A 16476-nucleotide genomic window follows, 5' to 3' on the forward strand; every position below is an offset into this window, starting at 1 on the left:
TTTATTATATTCTGGCCAAAATTACTAAAGAAAATTCTTTAATATCATTAATCTTTATGTAGTTAGAAATGAGTTTTCTTTTTTGCAGTGAGTTTGAAATGAGTTGTTTTTATTGAGCTGAGTCACGACTATTTTAACAGCTTTTCATATTATATATAAAAGAATGTATGAATTATATCAGTCCTATATGACTATTTTAACAGCTTTTCATATTACATATAAAAGAATGTATGAATTATATCAGTCCTATTTTTTTGTGTTCAGATATATCCTTCGGAGTTTGGAAAGGAGAGGATGAAGGAAGAACAAGTTCAAGGACCAGTAGAGTTACTGAGTATTCCTGAGGATGCCCCCGAAAAAGACTGGTACTGAGTCACTCCAGAATATAAAACTAACCCTAGTAAAGTCGTGTACTTCACTCAGACTAACACTTAGGATTCAGACAACTTGATGACTGATTATAGTTGACAGCACATTATGACAGCATTTTGTGTGTATGCTTGGAAATGATGATCGCAGTATTTGAAAAAAAAGCTCATAATTATCTTCATTGCTGTCAATTAGTTTTGTTTTTACCTTCATATTATATTTTTTGAGTGTTAAATAGAAAAATAAAGGAAGAAAAAATGGTTTTATGTTATAGAAAACAACTTAAGTAGTTTTAAACCACTAGGTGGAGCTGCATGTGCATTTAATAAGAATGTTGGTTACCTGGATGGTAACAAAAGTAACAGGGGAAGACCTTCAAAGAACAGAGTATAGTTAAGTAAAATTAAGCTTATAAAGTTCAGGTCTTGGCCAGCAAGATAGCTTAGTGGGTGAAAGTACTTGTCATCTAGTCTGACAAACTAAGGAGCTGAATTCAACCCCCAGAATCTACCCACATGGTAGAAAGAGAAAACTAACTCTTGAAAAAAGTTGTTTTCTGACCTTTTAATGGAGAAGTTTCTATGTTTTTGTATACATATGTTCAACTTAGTTTTCCCCCATTAGGGCCTCTAGAGAGAAGCTAAGAGACTATCAGTTCAAACGACTGAAATATTATTATGCAGTAGTGGATTGCGATTCTCCTGAAACAGCAAGTAAGATTTATGAAGATTGTGATGGCCTGGAATTTGAAAGCAGTTGTTCTTTTATAGATCTAAGGTAATTCAACTCGTATCTTAACAGGTGAATTTTACAATATAGCAAGATCATATGTAGCAAAATATTTGAATGAGTAGTACATTCTTACATTCTAGAAAATGAACAAGAAAAAGCTAATATAATGAAGGAAAAGTAATTTATGAACCATTTCATTATTTATATCCTTGAAATAATTCCTTCAAAAAATATTTTTAAGGTTTATTTATTTTTACTTCATGTGCTGAGATCCCCTGAAATTGAAGTTGCAGATGGTTGTGAGCCACTAGGTAGGAGGTGCTAGGATTCAAACCTAGACCTTCTGCATGAGCCAAGAGGTGCTCTTAACTGCTAAGCCGTGTCTCTACCACCTCTCCCAGTAGTTCTTGATACAATATATAGCAGTGTATTTTATATGTGTGAGAAGAATCTCCTGTGTAAATTATAAAAGCCTGATTATAATAATCATAAATTATTAACTTTTCATCCCACATTCCCTAGCCTGATGCCTAAAATTAGTCACTTTGACTGATTTACATTTAAAGATTAATTACTTGTGAAAAGAAGGTTTTGACTGACATTATTCTTAATCAGCCTTAACTTTTCTTTATTTTTATTTTTTAAAATTTATTTATTTATTTATTATGTATACAATATTTTGTCTGTGTGTATGGCTGCAGGCCAGAAGAGGGCACCAGACCTCATTACAGATGGTTGTGAGCCACCATGTGGTTGCTGGGAATTGAACTCAGGACCTTTGGAAGAGCAGGCAATGCTCTTAACCTCTGAGCCATCTCTCCAGCCCCCCTTTTCTTTATTTTTAGTGAATTTTCCTGATTGTGGTACTCTATATTGAGACTACTTACCTAGTAGTAATTCTATTTGATCTTTGGACTCTAAAATGAGTTAATGACTATGTTTTTGCATCTGGGTCTTTGGAAGATTAACTAGTTCTTAATGCATTCTCTCTCTATATATAAAATTCTCTCAAATTTAATGATATTTCAGATGTATAGTGTACAAATTTCAGAGATATGCCAAGGTTTTTTCCAACTTTTTAGAAATTTTTATATTTGTGTTGTATGGAAACTATTATGTAGTGTATAAACTATAACTAATTAGTAGAAAATCTAAAACTCTAGTAATATCACTACATTTTTTTAAAATAAATTTTACTTTTTTTAGGTTTATACCAGATGATATTACTTTTGATGATGAGCCCAAGGATGTGGCCTCAGAAGTTGATCTAACAGCATATAAACCAAAATATTTCACATCCGCTGCAATGGGAACATCAACGGTATTTCTTAACTCTTAAAAGTATATAGATGGGCCAAGCATGGTAGCACATGGCTGTAATCCCAGCACTTGGGAAGTTGGCCAGGGGTACCCAGAGCTTAAGAGTCAGCATGCAATACATGAAACCCTGTATTTAAAAAAAAAATTAAAGGTATAGTTAGACTCTTGTTTTTAGCAGTTTTAGATAGTATTTTTGGTGTGCATTGGATACTATACTGTTTGAACATAATTTTCAGTGTGTCTTTAAGACCGAGTTAGTTACCTTGCTAATGTTTGTGGGGCTTTTGCTTTGTTTTGTTTTTTGGGTTTTTGTTGTTGTTATTTTCCCTCCATTTATCCGTATACTTTAAACTAGAGTCTTAAGACCTGAGAATGTATTTCAGTGGTAGAACATTTGTCTAGCACATTTGGAAGCCCTGGGTTTTATCTTATATTCTTTTAATAGGCATTGTGTCAGTTATTAAATTTCTAGGGAATAGGAAGGACATAGATTTACCGCAAATGACAGCTACACAGAGTTATTAACCATTTGAAATAGGAGCACATTTTTCTGCAGATGTGATTTTAAAAGTTTTGTCAACAACAGAAATAGACTAATTCAGTACTACTAGTTTTCATATTACTAAGAAGTAGATTTCTGTATGTCACAGTAGTTTGTTACATAGCTAAATGGTTTTCTCTCACCCTACGTCTTGGCCTGTAGCAGTACTCGCTGTGTAATAGACTGTTGTGCTCTTCCATGAAAATTGGTGTCATATCTGCTTGCTCCTTGCTGTGGAAGGGTATTCTGGTATTGATTAGTTACAAATTATAGTAAAACCCCAGAGGAAGTGAATTCTAAAATTCACTTTTAAAAAAAAACAGCCACATCATGTTATTTTCAACACTTAAAATAGGCAGCATGTCTAGCCAGCTAGTCTGGAGATTCTGCATCCTGATATGTATCACCAATATCTGTTCTTGCTGCAACCATTTGAGATCATTATAAACACACACTTACCAGAGTAGGGGTAGCTGAGTCCTGTGGCTGGCTAGAACTTCCAAGAGAGTGGCAAGGATTTTTTTAAGGATCTCATGATAAATTAGTTCCTGTCCTAGCTTGTTGTCCTACTATGGAGAAATTGGACTTGAGCTTATATAAAACCCTTTCCCCAGATACTGAATAAAGCAGTGCTTCTCAACCTGTGGGTCACAACCCCTTTATAGTTGAACAACTCTTTACCAGTTTGCCTAAGGCCATCGGAAAACACAGATATGTATATTATAATTCATAACATTAGCAAAATTGCAGTTATGAAGTGGCAGTGAAAATAATTTCATGGTGGGGGAGGTCAGCACAACATCAGGAGCTGTATTAAAGGGCCGCAGCAGTGGTTAGGAGCCACTGGAATCTAGGATAGGAGCCAGTCTCCCTCGATTATATTCTCGATGAACTTACTTCCTATAGAGCTTTGCTGTACTTATGATCATGGAACCCTTTGTCATTGGTGACTCTACTGTCACTTTAGTTCTCTAGAAGAGAATCATGGTCTCACTGGTTCATAATGGTATTAGCTTTTTCTGGCCGGTTTTTTTTCACCAGTGTAATCTGTTTGTTCAGTAATGTATTCAGTAATGGAATAGCATTCATATAGCTGAGGATAAGGGGGAAGGTAAAAGTGGACACATGTGATTCTCTGTCCACACATAGGATGTCATTTATTAATCATGCCATTCATGTATTTTTTTTTTTTTTAAGAAAAACATGACCATGGTTGATCTTTGTATGTGCATTGTGACTTTTTGGAGGCGGGAGACAACATCTCACTGTATGTTTAGCCGGCCAGGAACTCTTATGTAGACCTGGCTGGCCTCAAACTCACAGAGATCCTCCTCTGCTTCCAAAGTGCTAGGATTAAAGGCGTGCATGCTCCACCTTGCCTAACATGCATTTTAACTAAATACTAAATATCAAAGTTAACAATGTGCTTTAGTAAGTATGAGTTTACCTTTGTGCTTTTGTGTGTTGTTTTATTTTCACTCTTTGGTTCAAGGTGGAGATCACATGGGATGAGACTGATCATGAAAGAATCACAACACTTAACAGAAAGTTTAAAAAGGAGGAGCTTTTGGACATGGACTTCCAGGCCTACTTAGCTTCCTCTAGTGAGGATGAAGAGGAAGAGGAAGAAGCACCACATGGTACTTGCTAATCCTTTTACTGGGTGGTTAATGGAATTATGTCTTCGACAAAACTTAAAAAGATCTCCAAACTGTATAGCATACTTTTGCATAGAGTTATATGCATATACATGTTTGAAGGATCAGCAAGATACTCATTGGATGAGAGCCCTTGTACACACCTAATGACCTGACTGTGATTCCCCAGAACCTATGATAGAGGAGAACTGGCCACCACGTGCATGCTTTGGTATAGTCATGTCCACCTACTTACACGTGCGCACACGTGCATACACATATACAATAATGGTTAGAACAAATAAAAATGTTTTTAAATCCTAAATACTTTGCCAGGCTAATTTTCTATAGCCACAAAATTTAAGCCCTGACATAATAAAAGTTAGACTTGTAAATATATGAAATGCTGTTATGCTCCTCCCACACCTTATTTAGTTTTGAGACGATCTCTCTGTGTAGACTAGGCTCACTTTGAAGTCACAGATCACAAAGATCCGCCTACCTCTGCTTCCCAAGGTCTGTGATTCATTTATAGGCATAGCCCATCACATTCAGTTTTTTCTCTGCTGGGAACTGAACTCAGGTTATTGTAAATGCTAGGCAAGGCCTCTGCTAACTGAGATACATTCCCAACCCCACTATAGTAATCCTAGATAACTTTTATACTTTTTGTGTAACACTATCTTATACTGCCCTTATTTTACATTTCCCTGGCTTTCATGGCTCTTTTTTTCTAAATCTCTTTCCTTCAGCTTTAAGTATTTATTAAGAAATTCCTTTACTAAGAACTAGCTACTGTCAAAACTCTCTTGATCTTTATTTTGTCTGAAAATGCCAGAAATTTTTGCTTTTGCTTGCAAAGGATTCTAAAATTGAATTTGTAAACACTTCTCTGTACCCACACTAATAATAACATCCCACTGACTTCTGACTTGATTGATGTTTATGAAGGTTGTCTGGAGATTTTCTTTATTCTGAGAGTAGATGTGTATGTGTGGGTGGGGGTGGGTGGGTGGATGTGTGTTGAACTTGGGGTTTTTTGGGTCCATTCAATTCACAGTGGTATCTTTTTTTTTCAGTATTGATGTTCTCAGTCATTTGATTTTCCTCCTGCACTTCTAGAACTCTAAATATGCATTAAATCTTTCCATTGTATCTTCTCTCTTTAGATGTTTTTAGTTTGGGGCTTTATGTGTACTAGGCAAGCAGTCTACGACTGAGATAAATCCCTAATACATTTCTGTTCTTATACATTTTCCCCTGTACTTCATTGTTCGTGTCTGTGTGTGTGTGTGTGTGTGTGTGTGTGTGTGTGTGTGTGTGTGTGTGTTGAGAGTGTCATTTCAGCAGTCTATCTTACCCGCTTAATTCTTTATCTTGATTGTTATCTATTTTACTTCTAGAATTCCTCTGTGCCTATTTGTCAGGACAGTAATGCACTTTTTGGTAGTTTGGTCTCTTAAGTTTGATATTTGTCTGATACTTTCTCTGAACTTATGCTTAATTCCAGAGGACTAGTTGAACTTCCTCCTCCTGTGAATTTTCGTTTGTGTCCTTTGAATTCTTAATAGTCTTCTGTTGAGTTCACAGCTATGGATCAGTAAATAGGAATTTCTCAGAAATAATGTAGATCTCAAAATACTTGGATAATCCTTGTGATATTCCATTCTCTATTTTTTTATTTTGACATAGTAATTCTTCATTAACTTTTCAGTTCTTTCAAGCTTCAATTTCATTTTGTAATCCCTTTGAAATTTTTAGAAAAACTTTAAAAATGCTGTATCTAGCTGGGTGGTGGTGGCGCACGCCTTTAATCCAGTACTAGAGAGACAGAGACAAGGCAGGTGGATCTCTGTGAGTTCAAGGCCGGCCTGGTCTATAAAGCAAGTTCCAGGACACCCAGAGCTGTTACAGAGAAACCCTGTCTTGAAAAAAATGAGAAAGACAGAGACAGAGAAAGATTGTATCTAACTAAACAGTAATTGTCAGGTCTGTCTTTGTTTAAAAATTTTTGATGACTGTGTGTTTGTTAAATTGATAATGCTAGAAAGAACTAGTTTTATAAAATACAATACCAACTTTTTTCTTCACCATTTAGTTGTTTGGTTGTAATTTCTTTTGAGTCTGTTTCTCTCTCTCTCTCTCTCTCTCTCTCTCTCTCTCTCTCTCTCTCCCTCTGTGTGTGTGTGTGTGTGTGTGTGTGTGTGTGTATGTGCATATTCCTCAAGTGCTGGGGTTGGAGTCTTGCCTAGCTCTTACTGAAGTGCTGGGGACTCACACTCGGGCCTTTGTACTTGCGTAACAGGCAGTCCACTGACTGAGCCATCTCCTCAGCCCAGTAAAGTATTCTCTGTGCAACTTGAGATTTTTCCATTTATTTGTTTGTTTGTTTTGGTGATTCAAGGGATTCACCTGAGCTGTACCTAGCTATAGCCCTTGAGCTTTTTAATGATGATATCTGCTGTTGCATCTTTGCTCTTCTCATCTAATAGAATTACTAAACAGTAAAAATTATGAGTTTGGTGCTGACAGAAAATGAAAAACCAGAAATGTTTAACATAAGTATAAATATTTTAAATCAATAAGAAAGAATATAATTTATAGTTTAACATTTTTCTTTTTTGTTATTTTTTGTTTGTTTTTTGTTTTTCGAGATGGGGTTTCACTGTGTAGCTGTGGCTATCCTGGAACTTGTCTTGTAGACCAGGTTGACCTCAAACTGACAGAGATCTGCCTGCCTCTGCCTCCCATTGCTGAGCTTAAAGATGTGCACCACCAGCACCTAGCAGTTTAACATTTTCCTTTATGTTATAAGTGTATTATTTCTATAAGGGCATATGAAATAATAGATACTTTCCTAGTTTAAACTTAGGGTTATTCAGCCTTGACTGTCTTAGTTTCTGAATGGTCTGTTGTTTGTTTTTATGTCACTGAAAGTAGTGTTTTATCCTTATAAGTTTGCCATAAAATAAATGTAAGGTAAAGAAAATTGTGTTTTATAGCTTCTGTTGATAAAGTCATGTAATTCTTTAAATATTCATAGCTTTTGTAAATGAATAGTTTTCAGGCTGGTGAGATGGTTCAGTGGGTAAAGGCTCCTGTTACCAAGCCTAATGGTCTGAATTTGATCCATGGAACCCACCCACATAGCAGAAGGAGAGAACAACTCCTGAAGTTCTTGTGGCACATGCATACACACAATAAATAAGTGTAATGAAAGCTTAATAAAGAACTTATGTAATTTGCTGTAGTACTTATTGGATATTGCATTTTAAGGTCTTGGTGACTGGTGCTTGTTAATCTTTTTCATGAATTTGAATGTTTTATTTCTTAATGTATATAGCATAGCCTTCTCACAGACCTCTATCTATAACCTTTCTGTTGTAAATAAGAAGGATGAAGTCTCTTCATCTACTATAGACTTGGAAAAGGTAAATTTATTTGCCTATGTGGACATTTTGTGCTTTTCTGATAAGCATTAATTTTCCAATATATTTTATATCTTGGACTCTTTGGTGATATAACTCAATGGTAGAGTGCTAAGCTTCATAAAATCCAGTGTTCAACCTTCAGTATTGTAAAATAGGAAATAAGGCAAACTTAGACCCTGCTGGTTTCAGAACTGGACTTAGGCACAGTGAAAACAAAATCAAGTTTTCTTAGCACCTGGTTCCTTCCTTCTGTGGTTGTGAAACAAGAATTATAATGATACCTGGCTCATAGACTGAAATGATGTCTATAAAGTATTTAGCATAGTATTTTATATCAGCTATTTTAATTTTAACTCTTAAAACTAGACATTAATATCTTTCAGTTTGAAATATACTAATTGTTTTTCCAAAAACATCCCTTTTCTTCAGTATTTAAATTGATTACAAGCCCACTTTAATCTGTAACTTAGTGCCTCTGACTAGTAAATTTGGACACTAACTGTTCCTGATAGTTGTTTGTCTAAGTAGCTCACTGTTTGAATTTAGTTCTTTTAAATCTTATGTACTGTTAAGGTGCTCATAAAATATTGTCCTTGAGTTAGGAAAGTGGAGCTGCATGAATTACCCACACTTTAGAGCTTCAGAAAGTACAGTTTTAGTACTGGAGAAAATCAATTTAAAGTGAGCATCAGAGACTCACCACTAAAATTCCAACCTGGAAGGAGCTTGCTTCTAATTATGTTTTCAGAAGTAAGTTTTTAATAGAATGAAATGCATTGCCATTTTGTTAATGTGTTCCTCATGTTTTATCCATTGAATACATGACAAAATTCCATCCACCATTATTATTGTGGCACAAACAGCAAAAAATGAGCTTCAGCTGTTTGAGTGAAAATATGAAAGTGTGATAGGATGACGGAAAGAAAGCCCGCAGCCGTTCGTTCGCTTAGAGAGAAAAGTACTTTTAAATGTTTACTTAGTCAACTTTTGGTTTTCCTTTGAAAATCATCTTTTTGAAGATGTAAAAGCAAGGTGTTCACACTGCTCCGTGCGTATATCGCAGTTTTGGTGACCAGAGGTACAAAGACAGGAACGTCACTGTTTCGCTTCCAAACTTCCCTCTACTGGTGATGTTTAATGAATTTGATAAGTTTATGTGTTTTATATTAAAAACCCGAATTTCTAATTTATGTTACTGACTTGAAGAATTTGCAATGAAACTGTAGAAAAACAAATTTTATGGTTTGATTTTTCTGATGTTTGTTACCCATGAATTTTACCATGACTGTTTCTTCACATTTTAATTTTTATGAAACTAGAATTCATAAATATCAATTGTCTTTCCACATGGTGAAAGTAGTTGAATTAGCTACTAGTGTTTTTGTCTTTATCATTGGTTGTTGAGCAACAGTCTAAGAGTAAATGTGCTTATTCACAATCAAATGGAAAGGACTTTGTAGTCTCAGGTTTATGCTCTAAACGACTCCCTAACCTCTGTACAGCCTGAGAAATTCAGCCTGTCTGCCGGGCTCACTCCAGCAACACTCAGGCTCCTCTGCTGAACAGAGCCTTTTTAAAGCCGCTGTGCTGAAGGCAAATGACAGAGGGACTGAGATGTCACTCTTAATGCTCTTACAGTTTGCATCGAAGGAAATATTGTATAGTACTCTACAGTGCTATTACTAACTTCACTGCCTCTGGGTTTTACTGAGTACAAGACTGAAGTCCTTTTCGTTTTCACAAGTTGAAGTCTGATTTTATGTTCTGTGGTTGCAGGGTTTCTTTGACAACACTTTTTAGCTGTATCCTGAAGAGACCATGAGACCTAAACACTAAAGTTGGAAGATACATATTTCTCCTTTTTTAAATAAGATTAATTTTGTTTTATTTAGGTGAGAATGGAGTCAGTGTAGAAGATGGGAATACAAAGAAATATCAGAAGGATGATGAAGAACAAATTGCTAAATATAGACAGCTCTTGCAAGTTATTAAAGAGAAAGAAAAGAAAGGAAAAGAAAATGATATGGAAATGGAGATCAAGTGGGTTCCAGGTGAGATTCAATTTTAAGTAAAAGTTTTCTTCTGAGTACATTTAGATGTAATCATAAAGACGCTAACACCTCTTCAGATACATGCTTTTTTAAAAGTTCTGTTTTCCAAAATGTTTTGGTAAGGAAATGGTATTTAATTCACCTCATAATTAATGTTTTGTGTTCTTTTTCCATTTTTATCCGAAATTTTTCTCATATTTTGATTATATTCTTTCTTCTCTCCCTACTCCTCCCAAGTTCTCCCCACCTCCCTACCCACTCAACTTCATGTTCTTTTTCCGAAAAAAGAAAGAAAAAAATTATTTTAAAAAAGATAAAAATCAAAACAAACTAAAAAGAAAATATATAAGACAAAAAAAAAACCCAAAATGACAAAATGCACACATAAACACACACACAAAAAAAAATGGCATCTGTTTTATATTGGCCTACCGCTTCTGAGCATGGGGCCTACACTAGCATGTGGTTGATAGGCCCAGTGTCATTCCATTACAGAAGACTGATTTTTCCCTTTCCTAGTAGGTGTCAATTGCAAATATCTTCATGGTTAGGGCTAGGGCTGTGTCTGCTTCCCTGTCTCAGTGATGGGATTCTGTCTGACATGAACCTGTTCAGGTATTATCCATGCCAGTACAGTCTCTGTGAGCTCCCGAGTATGTTAGTCCTCTTGTGCCTGGGAATGCTGTTTCCCTGGAGTCGTCCTCTCTGCTGCTTAGAATTGTTCTACCTCCTCTTCCCAGAGGTCCTTGGGGGGGGGGGGGGAGGCACTGTATATTCTTTCCAGCTTACATTTGTCTAGTTTAATGGTTCTACTAACTACAAATCATTCTTGTCCAATTATAAAAATGGACCTTTCCTAAGTTTGCTTCCTCAATTTAGAATATAGGAAATTGAAATCAAGTACCATATTTTCTAGTTATTATGATTCCTTATTCTCTCTGTTTCTTCCTTCTTTCCTTCCTTCCTAACTTCCTACCTTCCCTTACCACTTTCCTACCTTCCCTTTCCTTCCCCTTCCTTTCTTCCTTCCTTTATTTATTTTGAGGGGTTTCCCTCTCCTCTGCCTCCCCCCATAAGAAGGGTTTTCTCTGTGTAACAGCTCTGACTGTTCTGGAGCTAGCTTTGTGGATCAGGCTGGCCTCAAATTCCCAGAGATCCACCTACCTCTGCTTCCTGAGCGCTGAGTGTAACATGAGGGGCCGGTTTGTTGGAGTTTCTGTCCCGCCCAGTACCCCACAGCCGGCAAACCCCAAAGAAAAATCACACACAGGACTCCATAAGATTATAAACTGATTGACCCATTAGGTCAGACTTCTTGTTAACTCTTATAACTTATGTTACCCCATTATCCTTATCTACATTAGCCACATGGCTCCGTACCTTTCTCAGCTGGGCAAGTTACATGCTGCCTCTTTGGTGGTCTGCGCAGGAGTCGTGGAGGGAGCTTCTTGCTTCCCAGAATATTTCCAGTCTCTTTGCTCCACCCCTACTTCCTGTCTGGCTTTCCCGCCTATACTGCCTGCCTGGCCAATCAGCGTTTTATTAAAATACATGATTGACAGAATACAGATAATTCTCCCGCACCATTTCCCTCTTTTTTTTTCTTTAAACAAAGGAAAATACACATAGTCCATTTGTTGGGAATGTGGGCGTAGTATTTCAGGCTACTTCCTGCTGGTTGGGGGCGCTGATGATCTTATAGGGACCTAAAGAAAATTTAGAGTTATAATCAAGTCCTGACTGGAGTATCCTGTGAGTCTTGATCATCTCAGGCAGCAGACTTGAATCTGTTCTGGATGTAGAACTCTGTCATCTGGGCCATCAGTTCCTATCGGAGATTTCTCAGGTGGTCTTCCTTTCTCGAACCTGATTTTTCTTAACTCAGAATGAATCTACAGCCCCTCATTTTCTGTGGAAACAAATGCAAAATCTCTTCTCCAAAGTAACATACCTGTTGACTTCAGTTTTGAAGCCAAGGTATTTTCAAAATACCTATCTTGGGTTAGTTCAGCAACATTTATAAACAAGAGTCTTTTAGCAGCTGTTGCTCCTTCCTCAGCCTTAAAACAATTCAAACAGAGAATAATAACATACAGTATCAGGATTCTCTGTGTATTTTCCATCTTTATGAGGCTTTATTTTAACCTCTATTTCTTTTATTTTTACTTTTACTTTTTGAGACAGGTTCTCTATATATCTTTGTCCTGGAATAACTCTGTAGACCAGGCTGTCCTTGACCTCACAGAGATCTGCCTCCCCAGTGCTGGAATTAAAGGCACGTGCTACCACACCTTGAACTCACAGAGATCTGTCTCTGCCTCCCAGGCATTGGGATTAAAGGCGTGTACTACCACACCTTGAGGTCACAGAGGTCAATCTACTTCTGCCCCTTGAAGTCACAGAGGTCAATGTACCTCTACCTCCCAAGTGTTGGGATTAAAGGTGTGCACCACCACACCCAACTACTCTCTTTCTTTTTACTTTAAGAACTTTAACTTTTATCCTGCATATATTTTTAACACACTGTAAACCATTTAGACGTTTTCTTTCTCTTTGAGCTGAGATTAAAGGTGTACCACCACCATTGCCTGGCCCTGACTGTTTCCTAATTCATGAAGTTTCACTAACACAAAATAAATGTTATTCAGTGTTCTATCTCAGTTCTGCTAAAGAAATGTGGCCTAGTAGATTAGTACAATGCAGATTTTTATTTTAAAAAAATATTTATTTATTTATTTATGTGTGTATGTATGTATACAATATTATGTCTGCGTGTACGCCTACAGGCCAGAAGAGGACACCAGACCTCATTATAGATGGTTGTGAGCCACCATGTGGTTGCTGAGAATTGAACTCAGGACCTTTGGAAGAGCAGGCAATGCTCTTAATCGCTGAGCCATCTCTCCAGCCCTCACAATGCAGATTTTAAAATGTAAAACGTAAAGATAGATCAAAACTAGCATAAACAGGAATTGTCATATATACAGTACATATTTACACATACACAAACCACGCACACACACATGCGCTCACGCGTATCCCAATAGTTATAAATATGCATGTACTTTAACTAGGGTATGTAAAAGCATTAATTAGAAGATTCTTGGAAAAGCTATAATTCCTTATTTTTGTGTTTGTGAAGTAGTATCTTCAACTAGATAGTATTCCTAAAGTTCCTGTCAGACTCTCTAAAATTTGTAGATAAGGTGATGCATGAAATTAGGATTATCTAATGATCCAATTAATGAATATGCCTCATTAGACAATTTATAATAAACAGATAAATTAAGTGTATCTTTTATAACTTTTCATGTATTAGTAGTTCTGTTAATTTGCATGCTGCTTAGAATAAGTAGTACATAGTAGGTAGTAAGGGTTGTTAATATGCGTATTCAGAGTTGAAAGTATTCAGATCAAGAGCCTGTCGAGCAAAGAGAGAGAGCAGGGGGAGCAGGAGAGGGAGATCGATTTTTTATTTATTTATTTATTTATTATGTATACAATATTCTGTCTGTCTATATGCCTGCAGACCAGAAAAGGGCACCAGACCCCATTACAGATGGTTGTGAGCCACCATGTGATTGCTGGGAATTGAACTCAGGACCTTTGGAAGAACAGGCAGTGCTCTTAACCTCTGAGCCATCTCTCCAGCCCCGGGAGATCGATTTTGTAAACAAAGTTGAGGACATTGAGGAGGAGATCATCTCATGAGCTGGACTTGTCAGTGGGTATGAAGAAGGCTACACTGTGGGGAGAGAAGTTCACTATTATACTTCTTAAAGGCCACCATGTATCGGGGACTCACATAAGTGCCAGTAGAGACAAAGAGGTTTTTGTTAATGGCTGAGTGTGATTGCTAATGAGCAAAAGCCAGACTCTGAGGAAGACTGGAAAGTGAGTGTTCATTGCTGGGGTTTGGTTTGGTTTGGTTTGGTTTAGTTTTTTCATGTTTTAGGCATTGGCCTAGATATCAATATTTTTTGGTTGTGAGTCTAGCCTTTAATGGCTGAGCCATCTCTCCAGCCCGATATCAATATTTTTAATGTACTTTTTTATTTAAAAACAATCTTTTTTCACCTTATTTACCAATCCCAGTTCCCCTTCCCGTTCCCACTACCTTCCTTCTACTCCAGTCCCCATCCACTCCTCAGAGAAGGTAAGGCCTTCCATGGGGAGCCAACTGAGTCTGGCACATCAAATTGAGACAGGACTAAGGTCCTCCCCCCTGAGCAAGATATCCTTCCATAGGGAAGGAGCTCCAAAAAGCCAGATCATGCACTAGGGATAAATACTGGTCCCACTACTAATGGCCCCACAAACTGCTCAAGCCACACAACTGTCACTCACATGCACACGGCCTAGTTCAGGCCTATGCAGATTCCCCAGCTGTCAGTCCAGAGTCAGTGAGTTCCCACCAGCTCAGGTCCACTGTTTCTGTGGGTTTTGCCATCATGATCTTGACCCCTTTGCTCTTATAATCCCTCCTTACTCTTTTCAACTTTTCATTGCTGTTTTGGTTGATAATTATGAAACTGGAGATGATCTGTGAGAGATTTCAGTATTAATATGAGGTGTAGGTGATTCCTTCTGAAGACTACACCAGTGGTAAAGCTGTGAATGTCATAGGCCTTTCTTGTTACAGATACTTGGATTGTAATTCTTACTCTTTTTTTTAAGTTTGTTTGTTTGTTTATGCAGTATTCTCAGTATTCTGTCTGTGGGTATGCCTGCAGGCCAGAAGGGGGGCACCAGATCTCATTACAGATGGTTGTGAGCCACCATGTGGTTTCTGGGAACTGAACTCAGGACCTTCAGAAGGGCAGGCAATGCTCTTAACTGCTGAGCCATCTCTCTAGCTCCCCGTGATCCTTACTCTTGAGAAGGAGGAATGGGGTCCAGAGAAGCATCAACAAGAGCAGAGTACAGGGGTCCATCTTTTTCTCCACGTGTCTTCCCTCCACATTTAAAACAGTGTTACCATTTTATTCTAGCGTCTGCTCTTTAGCCTTGTCCTCTTCCCTGTCTTTCTTTGATCTCTGTACTTTTCATGTCTTCCACTGGGAAGCATACACAGGAAGCAGGGACAAGTATATATGACTATTGAATTATTCATTCTTTATTCAGAAACAGAATGTTTTGAATCAGTTGTTGGGCATTCATTTTATTAGGTATCCTTATCCAAACATTTCATTTTCAAACATCTTAATTTTTTATTTTTGGCTATTTCTTTATTTCCACTTATTGCCAATGTATTCATTATTTGAAATATATTCACAAAATGGTTTTTGTTCATAACTTTTTTAAAAGCCAGCTGTTTTAAATTTTGAGTTGAAGGCCAGGGATATGACTCAGTAGTAGCGTACTTTTCCAGCAAGACCCTGGGTTAAGTCCCTAGTGCCGCAGTGGGGTTGTAGGGTGGTTAAAGGATGGGGTGTAACTCAGTGGCTGAGTACTTGTCTAACTTGAATGAGTTCCCAATTTGATCTTTAGAACCACAAACCCAAAGAAACTCTCCAAATGCCACACCCGAAACAGCTAGCCTTGGCTGAAAGAGTTGAGAGGAGAGCATCAAACGGAAAGCCTGAGCTTAGAGAGGAGCTAGAAGATTTGCAGTTCGCCTCCTAGTGCGGTGATGGAAAAGAAAGTTTGTATGGTAGCTGCAGATTCTCACAGCTGTTAGGTGCTTAGAATTTTAAAGCTTAATCATCCGTGATTCATCCAGTTAACGGGTTGGCTAAGGAAGCTTTGTAAGATAATAAGCTGAATACTGTGTAAATATCATTTGAATCGTTTGTGAATTGTATAATAAAAAAGAGAAGCAGGAGCTAGAGAGAGAAGGTTCAGCAGGTAAGAGCATTCACTCTTCTTGCAGAGGACCTGGGTTTGCTTTTCAGCACCCATGTGATGGCTCACAGCTTTCTCTAACTCCAGTTCCTGTGGCCTTGACACCCTTTTCTGTCCTCCAGGGGCTTTTACCTAAATGTCATGCAAGCACACACACATGCATAAAAATAAATAACTTAATAAATAAATTTTAATGATAAGTTTAATAAAAAATAATTTTAAAAATGAGAAGCTGCTCAAGTTATCTGAAAGTGTTCCTAGCACATTTTCTCTGTAGCATTACTAGTCACTTGCTGGGTTTCCTGGATTATTGAAAGACAATTTTCTCCCTTAATAATATTAAAAGTAGGGCTGGAAAGATGACTCAGTGGTTAAGAGCATTGCCTGCTCTTCCAAAGGTCCTGAGTTCAATTCCCGGCAACCACATGGTGGTTCACAACCATCTGTAATGAGGTGCCCTCTTCTGACCTGCAGACATACACACAGACAGAATATTGTATACATAATTAATTAATAAATAAATATAAAAAATATTAAAAACTAGGAATGCT

At 37.3% G+C, this 16476-nt stretch overlaps 1 protein-coding gene across 2 annotated transcripts in view; it reads left to right on the forward strand.

Annotated features, from left to right (window-relative positions):
* Esf1 (ESF1 nucleolar pre-rRNA processing protein) overlaps positions 1 to 16476 on the forward strand; it is a 56018-nt gene that overhangs the window by 9759 nt on the left and 29783 nt on the right. For both annotated transcript variants that reach the window (XM_048455447.3, XM_048455448.3), the window contains exons 5-9: positions 265 to 365; positions 994 to 1146; positions 2308 to 2422; positions 4455 to 4602; positions 9923 to 10081. In XM_048455447.3, coding sequence (XP_048311404.3) covers positions 265 to 365; positions 994 to 1146; positions 2308 to 2422; positions 4455 to 4602; positions 9923 to 10081 — 676 coding nt within the window. The remainder of the gene's footprint in view (positions 1 to 264; positions 366 to 993; positions 1147 to 2307; positions 2423 to 4454; positions 4603 to 9922; positions 10082 to 16476) is intronic.

Source organism: Myodes glareolus, chromosome 10 (genome assembly GCF_982192425.1).
Source record: "Myodes glareolus chromosome 10, mMyoGla1.1, whole genome shotgun sequence".
In the NCBI taxonomy this organism is placed as follows: domain Eukaryota; kingdom Metazoa; phylum Chordata; class Mammalia; order Rodentia; family Cricetidae; genus Myodes; species Myodes glareolus.